A 26,075-nucleotide genomic window follows, 5' to 3' on the forward strand; every position below is an offset into this window, starting at 1 on the left:
AGCAGTGACTACATAGGCTTAATTACATTTTGTTACAACTAAAAAGCCAGAAATGTAAGTTTGAACTAGTTGGCAAAACAGAAATAAGTTCTCTTCTTCATCCTAAAGGCTATCACTTTTTTCCTTCTTCTACATCCCTCTCCCCCCCCGCTCCCCAACCCCACTGCAACCAAAAAAAACAACCGTATACATTACCTGGTTTCTTGTAAGTGACATAAATGTAGAGTCCAAGAACTATGACATATGTCAAAAGTGCTGCCCACCAATTAATGACAAACATCACAATGCAGCACAGAATAGCTCCAACAAGAGAAATCCACATATTGTAGTATTTGAAAGCAGGGCGCCAGCCTAGTCAAAATATGGGGAGAATTAATTTAATCTCTACTTCAAGAGAAGGAAGGCACCATTCTTTTCTTCCTTCCCTAGTGTTCTGCATCACATTCCATGTGAATGTGTGACAGTTTCAGTAACGTAAAAAATAAAGACTTTAGCACATTTATGCTTTCAATTTTCCAACACCATTCAAATGAATTTGCATCTTTCTTACATAGATATGTAAATGTTCCTAAATTTGCTCTCTAAAAGCATATCTCAAAAGGAGAATTTGAAAATGCCTGTGCCAGTATGTCTACTGAATCAGGCTACAGGAACCTTTGGTAATAGCTTGCCCAACAATTGATTTTTTACTTTGAAAGGCAGTATAACATAAATAATCAGCTCATGACTTGCTCCCTCAAATACTACCAACTGTTTCTAGTTGGGTATTTTCACTATTTTCACATGGCCATAAATTTTCACCACATAAAAAGGAAAAGGACAGATGCATCCAAGTAGAATCTGAATATGTTAAAATACTGGACTGTCATTGGTTTATGTCCGTATTTGACACAAGTTTATCCAAATCCAGGTAAATATACACACCCCACCCAAGACTAACAAATGGATTAGACACATAAGTGTTGTGTAAACAGAGTTAAGCACATGCTCTGGCAAAATAATGGTATCTACCAGTTCAGCAATTTAAGAAGCTTTTAAGGGTATTATTTCAGTACAAATGCACAGTGGACTGGGTATGATACATATCTGTTCTGCATGTACTGGGTTTTGGCTTATTCTGATAATCTAACTAGCTCCCCACACCAAAGGCTAAACACAGGTGGCAACAGCACCTGCAATTCCAGTTTCTTCTTGACTTGAAGATGAAACATATTAACAGAAAAATTCAAAGACAACAAAAGGGTGGTTCTTGAACATCAGACACTGAATTAGCAAGAAAGATTTCTTCAAGAGTTTCAGAATAAACACTGAGTTATCTTGTCTTCCCTCAGCAAAGATGACAAAATTGTTAGCTCCCAAGCTGTACTGGATCACTTAGTCCTCAAAATTTCAGAGGACACAAGTATACACCGTATTTATGCTTGTAATTCAGATGTACCGTGAGAGTCAAATAGATACTTAGTAACTAAATTAACCTATTAAACTATTAATTTATATTAATACCTTTTAAATTGTGTTTATGCATAAAGAAACTGTACACCAAACTCTCAAGCCCAAAATGTAGTTCTTACCTGGAGATTTTGCAAGAGAAGCATGGAATACAGAGAAGTTAATCAAGGCATATGAGGCCAAAAAGAAGTTAGAAATAATTGGAGCAATGACGTTCAGTTCAGCTGTAAAGCCAAAAACAAAGCAGGCCGTTATGAAAGATATCATCCAATGGCTTTGCAGGTTACTGAATAAAAAAATCTGCTACAAACAACCCTATTTTGAGATGTACTGTAAGGAGAAGCAGTTGTCCTTTTTGTTCAACAGAGTTATCATCTTAATGTTCTCCTATTTACTAAATTATCTTCTAATAGTCAGGAAGTGCAACATTCAGTTTTAAAAATATGAACATTTATCCACTCTACCAAGTGTTCCAAGACTGTAACTTCCGAAGCACCACATACTTTCTCAAAATAATTAATTGACAAAATTTCTTTCCCACCATAGCTTGATCAAACAATACAGTGGATTCTGAAGAATGTCAGAAACAGCAGACAGAGCATTAAAACATCTGCAGTACATCTCTAGGCCAATCATCAAACACCAAAGAGCAAGATATTAGTAAGTTTAAGAGACAATCAACTATGGTGAATGGCAACAGCAGACAAAGTTAGTGTGAGTACTGTGACAAACATGTTCATCTGCCTGCATTTTAAATGAAAAGTTGCATCAATGGTACCAGCATAGCGCATTATTACAGACCAATACCATCACAACAGTGATGCGTACACCCTCATTAGCAAAAGACGGAAGAATCTGATGCTCTCCTTTCCTTGAAGCAGCCAGGTATAGAACGTTTACTTGTGTACTCTCACCATGAAAAAAAGTGACCAAAATGCAGAACGTGCCATGTTAGTCTGCAAGTTTCTACTTGTAACCAAGCTTCCAGTCCACATGCTGCTGTAGGGACAGGGTATACCTGTGCCTTAAGCAGAACTGGGGAAAGGATAAGAGAGCTAACTGGGGAAAAAAAGCTTAAAAGCGCTAGGTACAGGACTCATGAATGGACATAGCACAATTAGTTTATTATCTACATAGAACATACAATTCTACCTATACTATCTTTACCTTTAGCAACAGCAGCATCAGCACTCATCTCTACTGTTCGTAACTTAACAGAAAAACACACTTTAAAAAGTATTATTCATGGAAGTTTGTCATCTACTGAAGCTGTCTGTAATTATTAAAAATATGGAATAAACTTTCATATTTACAAGATATATCTATACCTCAAGATAAAGATGGGGTTTTATTGACTGATAGTATCTAAAGACAGGTACCTGTGGTTATTAAGAAAAGTACAATATTGCTACAGTTCAATTCAAATTTCTTGCAGTTCCAGACAGTTATATCTAGAAGGTAGGAGAAAGTAACCCTCAAAAACAGATTTAGAATGCTGGCTTAAAATTAAGCTGCTCATTGGACCTCTAGGACACTGTCATCAAGTCATGATATAGAATAGAATGCTTTGTAAAGGACAAAAGGATAGTGAGATTTATTATAACTTTAGACTAACCAATTAGTATGAATCCAAGAGCTATTAAGAATGTTAGAAGATATCCTCTCAGTGGTTCATTGTTCTTCCCATAGCCTTTAGCAAACATCTGAAATCCTGGATAAATGTTGTCCTTGCACAATGCCTAAGAAAAAATAAAATTAAAGAGTCAGCATGCATTTTGCTCAAAATGTATCCTTACTAACGCTTACTAATATTGTCTTCCACCGCATATTATACTCCTGAAAGAAGAATGTTTATAGCCATTGTGTACTAATTCTATTTTCAACTGTCTTTGCATCTTGACATTTTGCATTTCCAATATTCTATCCTTCAGTAATCTCTATCTATAAAAACAAGCTTTGGTCTTCTATTATGTAATTGACTATTTTACTTTACAGGTGTCTTATAATCAAAGAGTCCTTCTTTAGAGATGATGTTTTCTCAGAAAGTGGGAAGTTTGCCCAATATATACACTATTTATCTGCATCAATACTTGTGTTTCTATACTGCAACAAAATTCCTTCCATGTTTGACTCCCTACTGAACTTTTGGTAGAGAAGGTCAGAGGACACTAAAATTATACCCAATTAAAGAGAACTTGTAAAACAGAGAATGAAATTAAATGGTTAAGAAGAAGGTAAAGCAAAATACATTCAGGAACACAAAAAAAAAAATCAATGTAAGTGATTTATGTAAGAACTGGTACACAATTATTCTGATAACGTATTCTCTGAAGATTAAGATTCCACAGCTACAGATTCTACTTCTCGTTGTCTCCTTCTGTGATTACTTTGAGAAAGGAGCTACTCAGTTATCTTTTTATGTGATCCATTGCTTCTTGCAGAAAAAAAAAAAAAAAATCTAAGGGAGTTTGTAGATTTCTGTAATGTCAGTTACACCACAACTGATCTCTAAACTAACTAGAAACACATAAGATCTGGAACAAATTATAGTCTAGATACATTTAGTAACTGTAACACACTGTTTTCCCATTCTAAGAAACAGGTAAATATTAGATCAATCTACTGATGTCAACTGGTATGAATCATATCATGATTGCAGTATGTCAAAGTCTCCTTCCAAAAATTCTTATTCAAAAGTTAATTGAAATTATTCTTCAAAAGATTATGGTTTTGCTTCCATCCTTACCTGGAAGATCTTGGGTGCACTCACAAGAGATGCTAATGCAGAAGACAGGGTGGCTGAAAAAATACCTGCAGAAATCAGTGGTGCAAATCCTGATACCATGCTCATCACCTGAAACCAAATTGATCATTTTTTAAAAATAATATGAAAAAGTATGCTGTACAAATGGATGGCAACATTTAACTACACAAACAGAAAAATTAAACAATACCTACCCTCCACATAAAAGCTGCTTGAATATCAGGCATTCATAACAATGAATGAACTACGGACAAATGAGGGCATACAAACAGATCCTAATTTCAGAAGAAGAGAAAGTGGCTTTTCATACAATATATAGTCCAAATATGTAACCCTCATGTCAAAACAATAGTTAAAGTCTCCACGGGCTCATAAGAGGATTAAAAATAAGTCACAGAAGAAAAACACATTGGAATTTGTTTCATATTTTTGACTAGCCTACTGCTGAATAACATGATCTCAGAAAGCCCAAGAGACAAAAAAAAAAAACCAGAAATGAGGAATATCTTGGGAAAGCTGATTGTCTTTCTCAACAGCTCCATCACTCTAATTCAGGCTTGTCTCTTATTCAAAACCACAAGGACAGGACAAACTTGCTTTGTATCTCTCCAAGGTCACATTCTAGGACATCTTTGTAACCCCAGTGAGTGAAATACAATTTGCAATTCTTGGCAGACTGGAGGCCTAACAAAATGCTAAATGCTCAATAAGTTAAGTGTTCAAAGAACAATGCTGATAAGATTAAAAAAAAAAAAAATCCCAAATTACTACCAAAACAGTTTCTGTCTAATTGCCATATAGCCTAAAGACCCCCTTCTACCATTCTACTGATTACTTCCATACCATAGCTGCATCCAGCTTTTTATGTGTCAAGTGAATGAGGATACAGAACTATCTAAAAAAACAGTCATGGTTTAATATAGTACTTTTCTTTATGAAGCAAAAGCCTAAGCTGCTTGAAGACAGGTAGTGTTTAAAAATTTGATACCATCTTGAAAAATCTTAAATAGAATGAAGCTGCATCAGGGGAGGTTCGGACTGGACATCGGGGAAAAAGCTCTTCACCAAGAGCGTGGTTGGTCACTGGAACAGGCTCCCCAGGGAAATGGGCACCAAGCCTGTCATAGTTCAAGGGGCATCTGGACAATGCTCACAGTTTAGTTGCAGGTAGTCCTGTGAGGAGCTGCGAGTAGGACTCAGTGATCCTTATGGGTCCCTTCCAACTTAAGATATTCTATGATTCTATGTTTTCAGTCAACGGACCAAACCCAGCACGGTGTCCTTCAAGCACAATGTATCAGAATGAGACTCTGCAGCATCCGTACTGATTACTTCCCTCTTTCCTCTTGGCAGCCTCACCTAGAGTATCAGAAAGGGACTGAACGAAGGCAATAAAGATCATGTAAAGTGTCCAGTCTTTAAGCTACTGTCACCTGAAGTTGTAAAATCTACCTGTCTAAAGCAATCTTACTAGGCAGGACATGCTCTCAGAAACAACATACAGGTGACTGATGAAATTTTATTCACGTCCTTATGACTAAACTAATGATAAAATTTTGCATTTTTCTCCAGATCAGATGGACAAGGACTGCTGGGTCTCTCAAACAGTCAAGTGAATCTCTACACTACATTGGGTTTCATTTCATTCATGCCTTGCCTAAAAAGAGAAATTAAGCAATTGCAGGTGCACAAGATGGGAGCAAACTAGCTGTCATAGCACTGTAATGAATGAAAGAGGGAATTTCCTGAAGCATATTTGCAGTTGACAGCAAAAAATGGCAGAACAGGCCTTTATTTATAGTTGAATAAAACTAATGACACATACATTAAGCCACACCTCCTACACCCAGCTTTAAATTAGTTTTACTATCAACAGAAAAAGTTACAGTTGTAAATGCCAATTTATAATCGCCCTACACTATATTTCTAGAAGAGAAGTTAAGGGTGTAAATGCTTTACCAACAAATAGTTTAGAAATAAACTTTTGCTACAGCAACATAAATAAGCATAGAATAATTTTTGTGCAAGCAGTATGAAAATTTTCCTCCCTGCAAGGATGGCTTGATCAACCTTCCCTGGAAGGACTTCTTACGGACAGAACCCACGTAGAAGTCTCAAACACTTTTCTTCCTATCCAACTGAAAACATTATGTTGAGGCCTTCACTTTACTACGCTTGCATCACCTTCTTGCAATTTCGTTCTTAGAAGTTACTCAGATTTTACATTATCTTTCTAGGTTCTCTTTAGTGCCTCCATTTATTTACACTATCTGGTTTTGAATATTACATCTGTTTTATAAATTTGAGAGAAATCTGAGTAAGATGTATGCAGATGATGTTTGTCCATTTTAAAAGCCAGTAAGTTATGGCTCAGGTTACTAATATAAGAAAACAACCTGTTCTAGCAGAACCATCATGCCCGGGTGTTACACCCCTCCCTCCCCCACCCAATACACATGCCATAGTCCAAACCTTATGGCCACAAAACCAGGGAGCCCATATATGCAGTTAGCTATAGCACTGAAATTTTCATCCTTGTAAGAGCACAGAGAATTAGAAGGACAGCTATCTAGTAAGAACTGCCCTGTTAGCACCCGTGTAGTGAAATATAGCTACTGCTGACCAGGGACTCATGTTTGCCTTTACAGTTAAAACAGTTTCTTAAATTTCAAACATTTGAGATCATGAAATATCATATTTTGACTACAGTTTCAATACTTTGGTCCAGCCACCGTGAACCAGAAAAAGCATGCCACATGAAAACAAGGAGCAGCTTCTTTAAAGTTAGATTTTTACAATGAATATGGACAAATCATTGTTCCAACTCTCCCTTCCCCTAACTTTTTGCTGCCTTCATTTGTAGAAGGAATGCTGTAATAGAATGTTTACGCTCTTTCTGGAATGGTGTTTCATGCTACTTTCAACTCTCATCTAAAGTTGACCAAATTCTGCATTTAAATTACCCAAAGGGAATTACTCAAGGGAAGTTCCAGGCAGAGCCTACAAAGCCCAGAACAAATAAGTTATGCTTTTATCAGGTGACAGCCTGGGCACAGAAATGTCACTAACACTGATCAGGGAAAAGCCTGAAGCCTCTGAGGACCCGTAATTCATGTGCACTGACTACAACCTTCTACACAAGTCTGACTAAGCCTCTCTCACCAATGAACATTTGAAGTTTGCTTTAAGTTCTTCAGCATCATCCAGGCTTTCCACGGGTAAATCATACTACAAGTCATCCATTTGCTGCCCAAATACATTCACAACCTGAGCTGCTTAAGTACTAACTTTAAATAAGTTCTTTGCCAGAAGAACTGAATGCAGCACAAAGCATACCAAAGTAATAAAGTCATCAGGCTGTGCAGAGAGTAAGCCAGCTCTTTCAACAGCAGAACCTGCATGCTTACAAGCTGTAAGACAAATACAACAATCTTCACTCACTTCAGGGATTAATTTATGTTGTGCAGTGTTTGTTTTCAGTTATTTAACCTACAGAAAGAAGTTACGTTTGTATAGCAAGCTTTAGAGGTACACAAGCCTGGAGCCCCCCCACCCCATGACCTGAATGTATTAAAAACCCTCTTGTTACATCTACCATTCAGAGTAACTAAACTGAGGACAGTTGAGTTAGAAAATAGACAGTTTATCTATAGGTAGACAGCCTCTCAGGCAAATTATTTCCTTCTGACATCTTCTGAAAAGACAGAATCAGACTCTTCTCAGAGATGCACAGAAAAAACTGTGAGGATGAGGGAAAAAACAAACAGCAAGATAAAGTCCAACTGGGAATTAGAAAAACAAAATTCCACAGAGAAGGTGGCTAAGCACTGCAACGGGTTGCCTAGAGATGCTGTGCAGTCTCCGTGATGGTTTTCAAAAACCTAACAAAAAAGGGGGCACTGCATTCTCCATACAGCCCCTGGCCTTTCAAGCAATTTTTCCTATTTGGAACCCTCTAGTTTTTCCACAGAGAGAAGCAAGAATAATTTGGGAGACAGAAGTACTATTCAGACCAAATTGTAGGAAACTAGAACATTAATGACTAACTTATTAGAAATACAAGCAGCATGTACAGTAAACAACCTTAAGTTATGGCTTAAAGAAAAAGATACAATCAGAGGAAACCAGTTCTATGCTATTCTCAGCTATACATTTGATGACATACTGGGTTCTTTAAAGCTTAAACAAAGGAGGAAAGTAATCAGATTTTGCAGAATAATTATTCCCACAAAAGCAATTCTGCAGTGTTTCCAAATAGAGACTTTTTCTAAACCAGAACAAAGTAACACCACACAGATACTCAAATTATTCCACTATAAAAATGTATTTTACCCTAACAGGTGTACAAAAGAGGTCTTCCACCCAGTTTTGCAGGTAAGGCTGTCAGCCCAACATGTAAGATACATAAGGAGCACATGACTTTTTATCAAAACCCACAAGCCAAACACCTTTTTCATTAGTAGATATCAGTTTAATCTCTAGCCAACTTTTTGTACACCTATTAGAAAAATTAAGGGCAAAGATGGACTACCACAAAACAAGTTGAAGTCAATCAGCAACAAGAACGTTTTCCTGGGCTTCTTTCAAACCCTTACCAAAAGTTCATAGACATCCCAATTAACTGTGAAGCGTAAGTTGAAGACTATGAATTACCTCGTAACATGTAGAGGACATTTAAACACAGTAACAGGTTATATGAAAATTCACAACATTCTTACCATTAGAGAGGATACTGTGACAAATACATAAAACATTCTTAAAAGGTCAGCCTATTTTCTAAGAAACGTAAACAATTAAGAACAAGTTATTGAGAAGTTACCTATAAATACTATGCATCACTACGGACTTCTATCCACACCACTGAATGATGACACTCAGCTATATAAAGAGAGGAAGTTGCAGTCCCACCACCTAACCTAAGCAGTTTACTCAGAAGAAGAATAAATATTTATACCACCTGTGTATAAATATCCAGAAGTTTAACATCGCTACACTGTTCTTCTCCATACTAGCTAGAGTGTACCCCTTAACTATTCCACATAAAGCTCATAGTTATGGAAATACGCATTTTTAGCCTATAATTTTTCTTAATATGCAATTCAAAAAAAGAACAAACACATTTAGGAGAAAGTTTTATACCTGGAAATTGTTCATCAGCCCATACTGACACCCTGTCTGACAGGATGAGAAATCATAGTTTAATTTGCAAGCTGCAGTAGTGCAATTTGTCAGCTCGGTGACAATGGTGTTATTAACATTTCCTGTGGCATCTCGAACAACACAGGAACCTAGAGGGGACACAATCACAAAAAAGAGATTAACAGACTGAACCTAACTTAAAGAAATGTGTCAAGCCCAATTCACTTTTTATGTAGCTGTGTTCTCATAGAGTAACATTAAAATAGAGTATTTACATTTTTAATACAATTCAGTATTAATCACATGTTCACTATGAAGAACAAATACAAACAAGTCAACTAATTGCTCTCTTGCCTGAGAAGATACTGTTTTTGAATAAATCCGAGTCTAATAAGAAAAGGAAAGTTTTTGCACCGAGGAAAACAATGTCAATAGACTTGCAAAAATTTAACAGCACAGTTTTAGGTCAATGTATTATTTCTCTGAATCATGAGTTTCTGCACAGCTCTTTAATTCAAGTTAATAGTATGCACCACAACTTGATTTTATAGTTTCTCTCTTTGTCAATTTTCCTACAGGAATACATTTTTGTAGTATATGTAGAAATGTATGGAGACAAGTATACATAGTGTTGCAGTTATTTTCTTTTCCAGTCCATATGGTTCAGACATTCAAAAAAATTAGTTTGTCATGAAAGTCTGTTGTTGCAAGCCATTTTCTAACACTTAAACAGGACACCTCCTATCTGACTTAAGTATTTTAAGTTGGTTTCTTGGTGAAAAATAAAGCCACAGACCCATTCCCACCACATTTTTTTATAATTAATTTTATCACTTAAACTGCTGTCTTCAGTTCATCTACTAGTATTTGTAATTTCATAGGTCAAAAAAAAACAACACTGAAGACACAGCATTTCAGCCCTTAGGTACTCAGAAAAACTGAGTACTAAAAAGCCCTCAAGTCTTCTACTTCAAGGTTGTTTTGTCTCAAAGGAGAAAAGAAACTATAGCAGACTAAGTATTATTTAATATTCTATGTTTTAATATTTGAGGTAGTCAAATTGTTTGGACACGAGCAAATATTTCCAGGAACAGGAATTGAGGAGTGGGGAAGAGAAGAGGGAAGTCTGCATAGCAGTAGCCAACAGAACTCCCTTAATTTGGTCTTTTAGCAACTTCAGTGACAGGGAGGTCCTAGGAACCATGTGTCTACCAAGGACTTAAATTACTTGCAAAATAAGAAGGAGAGCATTGACATGCTGCAAGCTTAAGTTTCTCCAATAACAATCCCCAAAATCTGTATTAATTTGTCTCCCTTTCATTAGGAAAATGAATTCCTAAATACCTATACCATACTTAGATTGCTTGTGAGCCATTAGAACTTATTAACAATCCACAATAACACCTGGTCCTGGCAGATGGACCTTACTTAATCTTTCCACTATTCAGATTTATTTTTCAGTTACTTGTTAGGCCCAATTGGTTAAATTTCAGTGTTTCCCATATTGATCACCTGCCTTATGCTTTTCTTGTCTGTATGTGGAGGGGCTGGGATTTTTTGTTGTTTTGTTTTAAATCGGATTAAAAGCTCTGTATGGGAACAAGTTTCCTCTCTTCCACTACACAAGTATTTGCCCCAGACATTCAAGCAGTATGTAGTGGATGTGACAATTACTTACTAGCTGAAACATTTATACGTAACATTTTGCTGGTAATAGATTGCAGTGGCAGATCCATTAAGTCTAGCAACCTTCTAAATAACTACAGTGCACTGTCACAGCCCTCCTCATCCTCATTCCCCTTTTCAGAGTTCAGACCCAACTGGCTGGCAAGTCTTTCACAAATGGAGGCAAAGTACAACAGAAAGGGACAATGGCACTATGAACAAACTTAATGTGAGCCTTAATATGAGAGAAAGCAGAACAGAAGGCAGCTGGGCAGGCTCCATTCTTAGTGGAAGATACTTAGATACAAGTAGGAGTCCAGACATTGTATTTAACCCTCATTCAGAAAACTTGTGTTTATTTCCAAGATTCTGGCAACATGTTCTCTAAGAACCTCTAGGTCTTCTTTCCTGTGAAAGCAGGATTTCACCTTTTCATAGGAATTTATAAGCACATTCCTGCCAAAGTTAAATAAAGTTTTGCCATCCTACAAGCCTGAGAAGGTTAACAGACCATCTATACCAAGTTATCTCCTAACTACACCCAACCAGCAAGAATTACAGAGACACTACCCTGAGTCCTTCAGACTGCAGTTGACAGCGCTTACATTCGTCAGTGCTACAAGCAGCTACAGTTACGCTCTCATTAATTAGTTTACTTCCCTGTGTACAGAAAGCATGTCTTAACACTGCCCAGAATTTGGAGGTTTTTATTAGAGCTTCCCTTGTTTTTAAAGCAATAAATGCTGTTCTTTTAAATATGCCTTTCAAGACATTTGATATAAAAGTTGCCTATGCAATCTTCATCCTGCCACCTGCACATCAGCATCAGTCCCTTACTAAAATATGGAACAGCACACTTTCTCCTCACAGTTGTTAGCTTTTTGAAATAGGCTGCCCAGCTCTAGCAGGGATAGCAAATTTCCTCTTCAAAGTCTTCTCTACTCAGTTTCTTAACCCTCCTACTACAGAGCCTGCAAATACTGTGCTAAATTCAAAACATCATCTTCCCCTTGACATGACTACTCAGTCACATTTACTAGCTGCTACAAAGTTTTAATGGCCTGCTTATGTCACAACTCTGGAAACTTACAGTGGGGAATAGTGTGTGGGGAAATGAGTAAAAGTATTCATCCAATTCCTGATCTAATGCCTCAAAAAAAGCTGAAGTTCACTCATGTCATAATCTCTGACTTCTGCAATAGCACTGGCCTTTTCTAACTAGCAGAATTCTAAGTGTAAGTTATAGGGGGCAACTAAGACAGGACATTTCTGATGCATCAATTTCATGTTCAGTTGGTTTTGCAAAGTGTTTCTTTTGCAATATGAAAAATTAGGTTTTTCGTGTTTGAAAGATGATCAAAGTATTCCATTAACAAATTAATATTAATGAGCATTTTGCTCTCATGTGGGTTCAAATTCTAAAGTATTCAAATTCGGTAGCAGAGGTCTAAGCAGTCAATCTAATTAGGAAATAAGTGTAGGTCATTACGCTGCATAAAGCACAATCACTACAGAGACACTATTTGGCAGAGCTACAGTACAATGTTAGCCCACAGAGGCAGACTAGCAAGATTGGTATCTGGAAAGGAAGTATCATTAGTGGTAAGATCAATGGTACTCTTATAAATGAGAATTTCATTCACAAGGCAGCACACCTAAGATAAGGCAAGGTCTTTCATACAATAAACCTGGTTACTGCTGCCAGAAGCTAAATTCTGTGACACAAATAAAAACAATCATTGGCAATAAATATGTGAGATACAATTACAATCTTATGTTCTTAAGGTTACTCAAATAGAATTATTTTATGGGTGGGAAAAAACCTGGTTGACTATTGGTGCTCTAGAGCAAAACTGATACAAGAGCAAACCCCAAGACAACTTCTACAGAGAATTTAAAACCACTGTTGGGTGCGGAATACCAGGAAGGTTATACAGGACTCAGATCAGTCTGATTTTTTGTCTTCTTTCTACATGAAAATAAAACTACAGACAACACTCCTGAAGATGAAAACACTTCTGAAAGTGGGCTGGCCAGATCAAGGTACTACTCACTCTCCCTGCTCTACTGGGGAATGGAACATGCATCTTCACCAAAGAGCTCTTTGATCATCCCACAATTCACTTTGGGTAAGTAGGTGACTACCATCATCTTCAAACTAATACATGTGTTTGTTCAGTGAGTATTTTCTGAAAACGTACTTTTCTAGTCCAGGGATTAATCCACTGCTAAACTGAAAATATTTTAACATATATAACTGCAATAAATGACGAAACAACGCTATGATGTCTTTTGTCATTCTTAGTCTGTAGCGGTCACTAGTCATTGTGACAAAATTACAAAAACCAGACGAAAATCTGGTTACAAAATTATAAAACCAGATGAAAATCGGACCTCCAACAATAAAAGTTAGAAACCTCCAGCTATTACTTTCCCATGCATCAAAGTCAATTACATAATGACTTTACACAATGAGTTACATAAACAGTATCAAAACACACCCTCAGAATGAACGTGAAAGGATAAAGTTAAAAATCTTCTCTATTTACCTACAGATACTGCAATTCCTACGTAAACCAATGTAGTAATTAAGATGGCCAACAGCGTTCCTTTAGGTATGGCTGACTGAGGATCCTGAAAGAAAAATGTCAGTAGACAGTGATGACAGAAATAAATGTACAGTCAGTGTTTATGAACAATGTTTGCTAATTCACTACTCACCGCAAGATCACCTGAGATATTTGCACCAGCAAGTATGCCAGTTGCAGCAGGGAAGAAAATAGCAAACACAGAAAAGAAAGTTTCACCGTGTCGGAAATCAGGTCCAAAATTCTCCATAAATATTTCAGCTGTAGAAAAAGATTTAAGTCTATCAATACTCACACAAAAACTACAGTATTAGCCCATTCCAGCCATTTCTAGTTCCATGAAAAACCTGAAAGTCACAGCTGTATGACCTTCTTAGTAAGTCCTAATTCATCACTTCTACTCAAAATAAAAGTCAGAGTAAACTTAACCTTTAAAGCCAGAAAAAGTACTTACAGTATGATCCAGCTTTTTATCATTTAATATAATCAATATTAAGCAGGCAGAAACAAGTTTGGCCCAACACCTTTAAGGAACAAACCGGCACAAGTTTGAAAGAATCAGGAAAAAAAATCTCTACAGTTAAACAGGACTATAAGCTATGTTTAACTTAATTATGACAGCATGTCTCCTCTTTGCATATATTTTGTTTACAATACTAACTGTTCCAACATACCTCTATAACCAAAAAAACCTTTAGGCTTCTTGCTGTCCAAAGGAATAAATGTTCCTATGACAAAGTCTCCAATAGCAACTATGAGGATCACCAGTAAGACTATCTGTGCCTGAAACATAATGATTGCAGTCAGACAGAAGAACTTGCTCATTTTCACAGTTCCAAGTTTCAATGTTATGTTTTAAAATGAAAATATTTACTTGATTCCAAATTCAGCTTAGTCTTCTCAGTTTGTTTTACAAAATAAATAAGGCAAGCTGGAGAAAACATGTACCAGGATTTTAAATAAAGAAATAGGAATAATTTGTAAGTGTAACATCCATTTAAAAGATAATTTGTTATTACCATATCCCTCAAACTTGTACTTCTAAAGACAAAATACTTAAAAACTATTTTCTCTATAAGCCTTTCAGAAGGAATGGATTTGAGTAGGTTATTCACAAGAAAAGAGATAAATGCACACAAATGCTACAAGTATTACCTTATTAACAGTGATCATAATACTTTGCCTTGTATATAAGTATGCAATATTTACTTTACTAAGAATTTAATTACATCAGGAATCAAACTGCTTTTGTTTGCTACTTTATGCAACAGACTAGATTGTTACATTCTCATGTTCTCAACCCTTTTTTATACAACTAAATTGTAAACTGACAATTACTTGTTAATTTCTAGTTTTCTTTAGACTTTTTTCATTACAACCTAGATTTTTAGCCACTGTTCAATAAAACCACTATAAGCCCTACATTTGGAACTAGAAGTATATTAAACCATCCAATGCCTCAAAAGTGTGAGTAAAGGCACTGACAAGATGGTTCAAGTTTTACACTTAAATAAGCAACCACACTGCCCTGATATCTTTGGTGTTATTTGATTCCTTATAAAGGCATCTGTCAGTGGCTCAGGGGAAGCTGAGGCCCATATGCAATGGCACTGCGGTGTTGCTGCTGACTGCTACAGAACAGTTTTCCGTTCAGAGAGCCTCACAAGAAAACAGGGTAGCAGAGCCATAAACAGAACACGACAGCCAAGAGCAGAGTTAGAAGACCAACTGAAGAAACCAGTTTGCGCATCATATTCAGATCTCTCCTTTGCCAAGCCTAGAGAATAGGTGAGAGTGGTAAGGGTGCAGCTCCGTGCTTAAAGAAGTCTTCAGTAAGCCCACCAAATTCAAAATGAAGTTACCACAGAGCAACTGCCACAAGTGAATTTATCTGGAACAAATCTAGGCTTCTCCCTGTAGCTAAGAACATTTTCTGAGTATCTTCCTTACATTCAAAAGTCTCAGACAAAAAAATGGGCTTCTAAGACTTCAACACAAGGAGCTGAGTAGTAAGAGATCACGAACTGAGAATCATTTTTTAAGCAGGAATCGCAGTCTCTCTTAGTTTTCAGATCTACTTCAAAGGCTTTATTATAGATTCCTATTGTCCCATTTTCCAAGGCATTCTCCAAGTAACAGGGAAGGCACAGGAGAACATCATAGATACTTTATCCAAGAGAGAAATATTAAGTGTTTTGCTTTGGTAAGCTGTATATTGACCCACATGACATGCAGGTTCAGTTGCTTATCATCATTCCTACCTGCCTTCTTCCATGATGCAGAAACCAAGACAAGAAGCCTTAATTTTTGCATTGCACACAGGATTTTTGCAAGCTATTTATTTCCTAGTAAGGGTGATGCTGCAGTGATACCACCATTAAGGTTTGATACGGAAACATTAAAGAAAAAGAGGGGTATTTCTATGCAAGCTATTGCTATAGGATTGCTCATGCTACAGAGCAAAAGCAAGATATTTCTTGTGCCTTTAAGTGACAATGGCCAGCGGTTTAATAACAACTAATTAATTCAAAGGAAAAACTAAACGGTTGAAATTAAGAAGCACAGTATTGTTCGAAGTCAGGTGCATAAAGATACCATTACACATTGAAGTTATAGACAGTGAAAGGCTACCTAAGAAAGGTAAACAATTTTTACAGAAGTGTGTTGTTCGATTTAAAAGTACACACCAAAGTCAATTTCTGTAGATTTTTTCCTCCCTATGGTAGATCCAATTCATGCACTTGATCTTCACTTCCTTTTTCTATGATCCCTATTTCTAGGGCTGGAAGCAACAATAAGAAAAAAACCCTCTCTCATTTCAATCATGAATATCATCATCACCTTGACGCAGGAGCACAAGAAAATGTTGTAACTTCACTTACATAAGACACTCCTTCAGTTGCCTCTCACTGCAGAAAACCGGAGCTATCACAAACCAAACATCAAATGGGAGGTGAAACCAAGTAAGGCTCTTCTCAATTATTTTTGAGCACACTATGGATGGATATTCAGAAAAAACCCACCAGGTGCAGGAAACTGAGAAAGCTACACTGCCTAGTAATGCAGAGCAGAAAACTACTAAGGCAGCTGCTGTATAAGGTATCCTAGGATCTGTACATGTTTGTTTCCATAATCAGAGTTGACCTAAGACCATGCAGCCACAAGATGAGGAAAGCAGGTTCCCCCTCCTACACATTCATCACTGATGTTCACAACCATGTTCAATGCTGGGCCTAGTGACTGCATCACATTGTCTGTCTGTTTCCAAGTGAAACCAAAACTAGAAGAGAGTGGAAGGGAAGGTAAGAATATTGGTTTTGAGTTAGCAGAAGCTACACAACTTTAGATTGGCTTTAGCTCCCACCCTGTATTTTCCATCCACAGAGCTCATTTGGAATTCCCAGTGAGAGGAAATTCCCATGCTAATGCTCTTACCTTTTCTTCTTGTGCTGTAGTTGCCTAGAAGAGGCTCTATAGTGTCATTAAGTGATTATGATGGTTTTTAGGTTCTCATAGATGCTTAAGCTTCCAGTGGAGCAAAGCGGTCTAAGGTCTGAAATGCTGTCCAGACCTTCGTGTGCTAGACAGAGAGCCATTACATAAAAGCTGCCCACTGACTGACTTCTAACACACCGTGCGTACAATACTGAGTGCACTAAACACATTAAAAATAAATCAAACAGCTAAGGTAGAAAACTGAATAAAAATTATGAAGCAGAGAATAAAAGAAAAGGTTATATTTCCTTACTTTTGCTTCCCATTCCATTCCAGCAACGGAAATACCCAGCAATATAACCACTGTGATAGCCCCTATGATTCTGATATCATTCATTTCATCAATCATTAACGTCCCATTTTCCTAAGAAAACAAACAAACAAATACAGTCATAATACAGTCAGATACTTTACCAAGTACTTACTTCCGTCCTGCAGAACAGCATTTTATTGACTGTAATTTATTAATAGACTTAACCTCTATACCACAAATTTAAAATCCCTGCATGGACACAAGTAATTTGGTTTTTGACTTGTTTTATATCACTGAATCTTCTAAATGGAAGTGATGGTTCCTATCCATAGTCCATCCCCAGAGAGAATGGCCTGTCTTCAACTGCCACAGAATTTGGTTAATCAGCAAGGCAACTGCTACCATCTTGCACCTATACATCTACTTTATTGTTCACTATTATTCTTAGTTCTTCTAATGCACTCTAAACTTCTTCCCATTCACAAAAAAGTATGCTTGTGTTCTTCTCGGTATTATATTTAATCAAAAAATTCAACAGACAAATAATACTTGGTTGTGTTTAATTGTTTTTAATAAGCAGAAATCCTTTGAAAATTAGCTTAATATAAACAACTGTCACTTACAATAGACAGTTCACTAAAAAGAATCTCAGCATTAACAACTTATGATTCCATGTCACATATCTGTACTGCCACTCTTCTTCCTAATAGCCATCTTGGACTTTACCACAAATTATACATTTTATTTTTCCAGGGAGATAAACAGCATGGGAAGTTTCTGTTTGACACCAATGATGATTTTTTACCAAAAAGCTACTGAATTACAGTAGTACTTTTACTGATAGTACAGTAACCTTATATCCCATTCCATGTCTTTGAACAGGTCAGGGCAACCCCACTTATCAATACAGGCTGGGGAATGAAGGAATTGAGAGCAAACCTGAGGAAAAGGACTTGGGGGTACTGGTTGATGAAAAATTGGATATGAGCTGACAATGTGTGCTCACAGCCCAGAAAGCCAACCATATCCAGGGCTGCATCAAAAGATGTGTGACCAGCAGGTCGAGGGAGGTGATTCTGCCCCTCTACTCTGCTCTGGTGAGACTCCACCTGGAGTGCTGCATTCAGCTCTGGGGCCCCCAGCATAAGAAGGGCAAATTGTTGGAGCAAGTCCAGAGGAGGGCCACAAAAATGATCAAAAAAACGATGGACGTGGAGGTGTTCAAGGCCAGGCTGGATGCATCTTTGAGCAACCTGGTCCAGTGGAAGGTGTCCCTGCCCATAGCAGGAGGGTTGGAACTAGATGATCTTTAAGGTCACTTCCAACCCAAACTATTCTATGATTAGATGACAGCTCAAAATTGCATAAAGGACAGTATAATCAATGTAACCACTATCATCCATTTACCTTGAGCAGCTCCACAACTGTCTCTGCAAATCCAACAACATACATTGCTACTGCAACAGCATTGGCAAATGCAAAAATCAGACCTATGGCACCACCAAACTCTGGCCCCAGACTTCTGGAAATTAAGTAATATGCTCCTCCTGAAAGGAAAAAAAGACAAAAAACCCACTACATTAAAAGAGCCTAAGAATTGCCAGTCATCAGCAATATAAAGTTTACATGAACAAGATGCTATTTATTCTTGCATCTTCCCTGATGTATTAGAAAACAACCCAAACCTCACTATTTTAGGGACAGACATGCTGAAGTTTCAGGAATGCATTTCAAGTTTTTAAGAAAAGACACCAGCTGGAAATAACCACCTGACTCATCTACCACATATTGTTCAACTATGAAACCAGTTCTACGGTTAAAAATGAAACTGTAAAACACAATAATAATGGTAACACTCCTACTTATTTCAAACCACACAAAGCATTTGTGCATAGTTCTACAATCACACATTCTCATTAGCTATAGCTCAAGAACCTGGCGAAGTAGACTGTAATAAACCCACCCAAATTCCAAACCTCCATGACCTGTTTCTTAAAGCTCTGTTGTTAAAGGAATTTTCTGCCCTCCAATAAGACTCTCAAAACAATCACAGGGCCACTCTATTTTTCAGAACCAATTCATTGGATTTTTGAGCTTGACAAATACAACAGCTCAAACCTCACATGACAAATGGAAAGCCAAGCATCTACAGCATGTAGCAAAGGCACATTCCTCCAATTTAAGGACAAGCTTTCTAGAAGCAACAAAGCCTCCAGCTCGCATCTGAAGTAACTAAGAGGACATGAAAAATTTGCAACGGGAGATCCTTATTTTCCGTGCATTGCAGTTCTTGTTCAAAATACATGCAGGTACCCAGCTTTGACATACTTAGCAAATGAGAAAGTCAACATAAGACAAATATTACTGTAATGTAAGATTTTCATAGAAATAACTGATTTTATTCAACAGTTCTTGTCATTCAGCACTTCAAATTTTCTAATGAAGTATTCTGCAAGAGCAACTCGAAAAAAATACAGGCTCTCATAAGGACAGTCTAATCTGTATAATGCAACTTAAAAAAAGAAAGGGCATTTAGAAACTAAGTTTGGCATAGAACTAAGATTCATATCTGATCCCTTCTGTTGGGTCTGTTTACTTTGTGACAGTGACTTTTCATTCTTTATCAAGGGAGTTTTAAACACTTCCCTTTTAACTCCAACACATTTTCTACTAATAGCAGCCTTGTAATGTCACGAACCAGTTTGAGCATGTCAAAAGTACCAGTACTACTACTACTACAAAAGTAGTACTACTACTATTTTGTAGTAATTGCTGACAACAGCATGTAAACCATGAAAGAGAATGAAAACCATCACCCTCAGGAAAGCTGGAGGTAACCAGGTTTTTAGAGAATTTGTGCATTAAAAAAATCATGAGAAAAGAAGAACATGTCCTTTCATGTGATCACATATACAGCTTATCTTTTTATAGGATGTTTTCTTTCATTAGTAAGTTTTATGTCAGGACATGAACACATATAAGCACACATGCACACCCTTAGCCAATCAGTGTAGATGCAGGAGAATATTAAGTCCCTATTCATTCCTGGATATGTGTCTCTAAAAATGTTTGTATGCCAAAAATAAAAAATAGATAATGTTTCCTCCACAGTGGAAAAGCAAGCCACTAGTCAAATCACATTAGCAAGCTAATTATTGACTTTTTGTTACTTAAATGACTGGTTACTCAAATATAGAGCATATGGAAGACTCTGCTCCTCAGAAGACTAACTCTTCCCTACATTTCATCCATACTGTTTCTTCCTTGATGATAAAAACATGGAAAATAAATCAGAGGTTCCATCCTTAGAGGTGAGCACTTCAGAGAGATGAAAGCTTTAAAGGTTTTATGAAAGCAGGTTTACCTCCTCTTACAAACCCATTTGTGGCTATTGCTGAAGTAGACAGTCCTGTAATAGTTGTCACAACAGTGGCCATTCCAATAACCAAGACAGACAGACCTTTGGGAAAAAGAGAGAAAGAAATGTCTAAGTCCACACGTATTAAAATGTACAAATCATCACCTTGGTTTAAAGAATTAGTCTTGCAAATACAACACAAATTTACTGTGTGTGGTCCCCCACATTCAAGTTCAAGGCATCTTTACTCCCCTTTTGTACAGAGAAGTTTCCAGGATACAAACAAAACTGGATAAATGTTCTCTTTAATCAGCATAGTAAAAGCTGTATCCTTGAGCTTCAAGAAAACACATGCCTTTTGGAGAGAGATTTTCTGCAGTCCAGTACCAAGTTAAGCCTTTGAAGAAAATTGTTTACACACAACAAAGTCTATATGCAGATTTTAATAACCAGAAGTCAAAAGTTTATCTCTACAGTTCACTGAAGACTTACAAATGTCAATGTTAAATTACATACCTTACAGTTAAAGGAAAAAGTGTAAGTAACTTCATACTGCTTAAAGTTTCAATAAGGGTAAATGATCTTAAAAACTGGCAATACTGAGGTCATTTTCTACCCATTTAAAGTGTAAGCTCAGGGTCAACACCTCTTCTGGATCACATCTAGAAGTCACTGAAATAAAATTATAGCATTAGTACTCATACCTATCCCAGCTTGTCCTACAATCCATGATAGTCTGATGAAGAGCATCACACCCCAAATATTTAACATACATCGTACCTAAGAAAAACAGAAATTTGACATAGGTTAGGTCTTACATCTGCAGTCATTCCCACTAATTCTTCATTTCAGTTTTTAATATTGATGAAATTATCTTGCAGTCTCTCCTCACCACTTTCAAAATTATTTTACAATAATAGATTTAATTAGGCAAGGTTAGGTTGGATAAAAAAAATAAAAGGGAACTTAAATATAATTTTAAGAAGTTACTACCTTGAACATAGATAAAGTTACAGTACTTCAATATCTGACACTTGTAGTATGTCTTGACCAAACAACAAAAATAATTTAGATCCTGACCTATAGGATCCAAAATTCATTCTACAGAATACATGACTAAAAATAAGCTTGTGAAGTCTACAATGATCGTGAGGTCTATAACACCAGTTCAGATGTCCCACAAACCTCCCCCCCCAAAATGCACTACAGAAATACCCTAGTATTCTTTTTTCAAAAAACAACCCACCTCCACAACTTCCCAGTCTTATCACTTTTATATCTTACAAGACAGCCACACACTAACAGGATGGCGGCAGACTTTATTTTTTTATTCTTGTATTTTAAACTCTCAGTCCTCAATAGAGTTTGCACTGTACAGAATTTAGACAGAAGACTATGAGCAGGTCTTAGGTCTCTCTCTTACCTAAAGAGTTTTATATCAATCCCTACAAAAGTTTAGCTGGTCACCAGGATTAAGGTAGACCTCTCCAAACTACAAAAGGAAACAGATTTCAGAGATTTAAAGTCTTCTGCAAAATGTAAATCACCTGAGGTACAAATATTCACCCAGGTGGCTCATGCCTACTGGGAAATACTAATTTAACTTTCAAACCACTGAAAAGGAGATCATCCCCCTCAAAACTTTAACAGACTTTGGAACAAAATGGTCAGCAACATTCTGAAGTAGAATATATCAAGCTTACCAATACACCTTTTATCCAGCCAAACTTGACCACCCCTTTGCTATCAGGTGCATAAGTGGCAGCTGCTTCCCCAGCTGGAGTGCCCTCCTCACCATTTGCATAGCCATCCTCAAAGGGCTCCTTGGGGGGGAAAAAAAAAAAAAAAGCTTGTATGGGATTAAGAGAGTATAGACTAAGAGAGGGCACTGGATACTCATGTTATAAAAAAAAAACCCGTCTACTTGTGCAAACAGAAAAAGAAAGAATGACACAGTAGAAGTTTTAAGCTTTTCCCCTATGTTCCTTGCATGAGGCACACCTCACAGATTTCAAGGAATATGAAACAAACTTACACAGACAATTAAGGTATTCTCCTTCAGTCAGAGTAAACTGTTAGCAGTCAGTAAGAATCAGTTCTACAGCACTAAAAACCAAACATCTAGTCTTTTAGAAAAAGAGCTACAAGATTTTAAATACAGTGACTTCTACTGCACAGGAGACTTTATTCCTTAACGTGAAGGTGTATACTATTCTACGACAAGTTACTGGTCTCAGCTATAGTATTTCCTGAAGCTCAGACTTAGCTGTCTTTTCATCAATTTTTCAGAAAATGAATTATTCACTTCCCTGCAAACTATTCTACTATTCGTTGTAAGGTGATGCTGCTAGAATAGAGGGTAGCAGGGTAGCATTTCAGGGAGACAGAGGGAAGAGAAGTCTCTTCCCAAACACTCTTCCCTGTTTAAAAGGGAAGGATGACAGGTGCAGAAAAGATCAGTTCCACGGACAAAGATTAACTTGTGGCTTTTCTTTCCAATTCAGCTCTCAGCCTTACAATGCAGAAATCTTAACTGGTCAATACATATTACATATACATGTGTATATACACAAATCACCTGTCACATGCTTGCTTTTCAAGAGGCAGTCTTCTTTTGCCAAGCCAGGCAAACACCTAAACATTTAAAATGAACTTAAATATTTCCTACACTTCCTGTAGGAAATCTGCAGGAAGCACTCTAAGCAAAGTCTGTTAGTTATCCAAGGTAACAAGGATAAAGAACAAATACACTAGAAAGACCCTGAATACCATTCAGAGAATACTACTCAACAAACCAGCTGAAGCAGTATTTGTGAAGCAGCCTGCAGCCCAGAGGGCTTAGAAAGCATTTAAGCAATTAGAGGTTCAGTCCCAGTGAGGTAAGGGGCAAAACCCCCATTCATTAAATAAGACACAAAACAGACTGGATGCAAATTATGCTTTCAAGAAGTATGTTCCATGCTGAAGGGACAAAGTAAGAAAGTTCAATGTGAGATACTTTACTAAATTCCTCCTCCTCCTGATACATTACTACTGAATATACCATCATCACAGATATTTATAGAACTGTCACTTATAAAGGGTGTCATCCATATCCCTAACAATCAGCAGCAAACACAAAAACAGATTAAAAAAAAAAAAAACACAAACAGATTATGTCAACCTTACACAGAGGTCATTAGCACAGACTCATGCCAGTGCTTCTATCAAACTCTGCATTATGAACTGCTCATTAAAGAGGTGTATCTGCAACACATCTGGAGATCCTGTATGGCATAAGCTTTCCACCAGTAGGCAGAATCATTATCAGTTTGCAGATCATTACCTTTAACACACAGCTTTCTTAAATAGTAGGTTTTCTTGTCTCCAGAAGGGATTAAAAAAAGATAGACATGTTACATAGATATATTTTTCATCTATTTATTTGTGTGTATATATGTATCTAATGTTATATACATTAAACAGAGGACAAAATGAAACATAACTGGGAATTATCCATTTTGCTGAGCTGCAGCTCTCCTGGGTAGAGGAGAACTAATGGCCGTAGCTTCTTGGGGAGATTTGCACAGCCTTTGACCAGATGGATCTATTGTTTTCCTGATTATTTGTATTCAGGCACTCAGGCTTAAACTAAATCAAGCAAAAAGTGTGTGATCCATTTAGAGTGGTAAGAACACCGAGGACCAAAAAAGAATTACCATGCTACTACATTGAACACTTTACATAGAATTAACTCTAGCATCTCCATGTCAAGAAGCAGAATACCAGTTAACAAGTTTTAATTTAATACATACAGCTACAAACCACTCATTTGCTGAGCCTATACTGACGTCACTAAACCAGAACTGAGGAAATGGAAAGCCCTCTCAGACATACATGAAGCTCATGACAGTAAAGAATGAGCCTACATACTGCCCTGCTCCAACACCTTTGAGTACTTGTTCTTCAGATAACCTTCCTAGAAATGCAGGAATAAACCTAAGAACTCTTTCTAGCTATTAATGTCTCCCTCATCAGATTCTGCTGTCTCCAGCAGCACTTACCAGAAACTTCTCCCCACTCTTCCTCCACCCACCTTGAGAAGTGGGGAAGAAAAAAGGAAAATACACATTAAAACAAGTGACAGATTAATAAACACGTTCACAACCATGACAGCAAAGCCTCCAATCAAGCACATAACAGTGAAACTGTGTATTATTATTCCTTCATATAAAATCCATTCTTATTTCTCATACAAAAGCTTCACATTATACTTGCAACAAACCCGATTTTAAAGCATTGCACAAAAGGAGTCACATTTATATTATCTAAGCAGTTTTTATGCTTTGGCCAAGAAAACTGCCAACATCTTCTGGTATTACAAAAAGGCATATCATGTCTCTAATAAGAAACAATAAAATTGTTCTTTGAAAAGACTAGTCAGGGAGGATCAAGGAAGGGCTAGGAGAAATCTATAGGAGAAATCTATCTTCATGTCTATCTTCATATGTGACTGAAGTAGTGAGTGCTGTAATACTGAGTCACAATACTTTTTTTTAAACAAGCTATAAGTTTTTGTTTACTGCACGTTTAGGTTTCAAGAGAAGGCAGAGAATACCCCAGTATCTAGTATAAGAGACAATTATATACTTCAGCACATGACCATGGCTGCCCAGGTATTGGTAGAACCTGCACACATCCATAAGATGACCTCCAGAGGTCACTTCCAACTTCAACCGTCATGTAATAGCTACACATTTTAGTCTAGCCCTCAAATAAGCCCATAGCTCAGCCTGTTGTATTCTGGGAAGGAGATAATGGCTCGCAACGGATATTTTGAGTTATCAGTTACCCGATCAGCTCCAAGACACGCACACTATGAACACAAGAAAGTTTTGTTCTGTGTGTCTTGTCTCTCCGCACTGTGCAACATTTCTTAGGAAAATACTTTGAAGAACACACAAACCATAATAACTGAAAGGTTACTGCTGCTTATCAGTGCTAGTGGGCACCTGATAAAGCACCACTGAGCACAGACATTAGAGTGTGGGCACAGAAGAATTCCACTACACAAGGCTCCAAGTTCAGCCCTTAATGAGACATTAAGAAAGCACCACTGTGGTCTCAGCTGTAAATACAGCAGGCGTAGTATTTTTCATGCTTGTGTTCATGAGGAAACAATGCTTCTACTCAAGTCACATACTGAACGGAAAAAAACCACACTAGCACTATTTTAGAACTGCAATACATGTATGATAAGATCTTCGTGAACAGTAAAAAACACTAACACACTGTGGATTTGGAAGGGGTGTAACAAAAGGGGAAAGAAAATAAAAGGTTTTAGCGTTTCAGATCACAAATGCTCTTATTAACCCAAATTTTCAA

At 37.1% G+C, this 26,075-nt stretch overlaps 1 protein-coding gene across 1 annotated transcript in view; it reads right to left on the reverse strand.

Annotated features, from left to right (window-relative positions):
* LOC104465926 (solute carrier family 12 member 2-like) overlaps nt 1-22,534 on the reverse strand; it is a gene marked incomplete at both ends in the record, with an annotated part of 23,614 nt that extends 1,080 nt beyond the window's left edge. The window contains 13 exon segments of the mRNA XM_010079169.1: nt 196-351; nt 1,572-1,673; nt 3,065-3,188; nt 4,196-4,303; nt 9,353-9,501; nt 13,567-13,651; nt 13,739-13,866; nt 14,280-14,388; nt 17,354-17,464; nt 18,761-18,900; nt 20,718-20,813; nt 21,416-21,491; nt 22,415-22,534. Of these exon segments, the coding sequence (XP_010077471.1) occupies nt 196-351; nt 1,572-1,673; nt 3,065-3,188; nt 4,196-4,303; nt 9,353-9,501; nt 13,567-13,651; nt 13,739-13,866; nt 14,280-14,388; nt 17,354-17,464; nt 18,761-18,900; nt 20,718-20,813; nt 21,416-21,491; nt 22,415-22,534 (1,504 nt within the window).
* Between the last annotated feature and the right edge of the window lie 3,541 nt (nt 22,535-26,075).

Source organism: Pterocles gutturalis, unplaced genomic scaffold, assembly GCF_000699245.1.
Source record: "Pterocles gutturalis isolate BGI_N339 unplaced genomic scaffold, ASM69924v1 scaffold38948, whole genome shotgun sequence".
NCBI classification, from domain to species: domain Eukaryota; kingdom Metazoa; phylum Chordata; class Aves; order Pterocliformes; family Pteroclidae; genus Pterocles; species Pterocles gutturalis.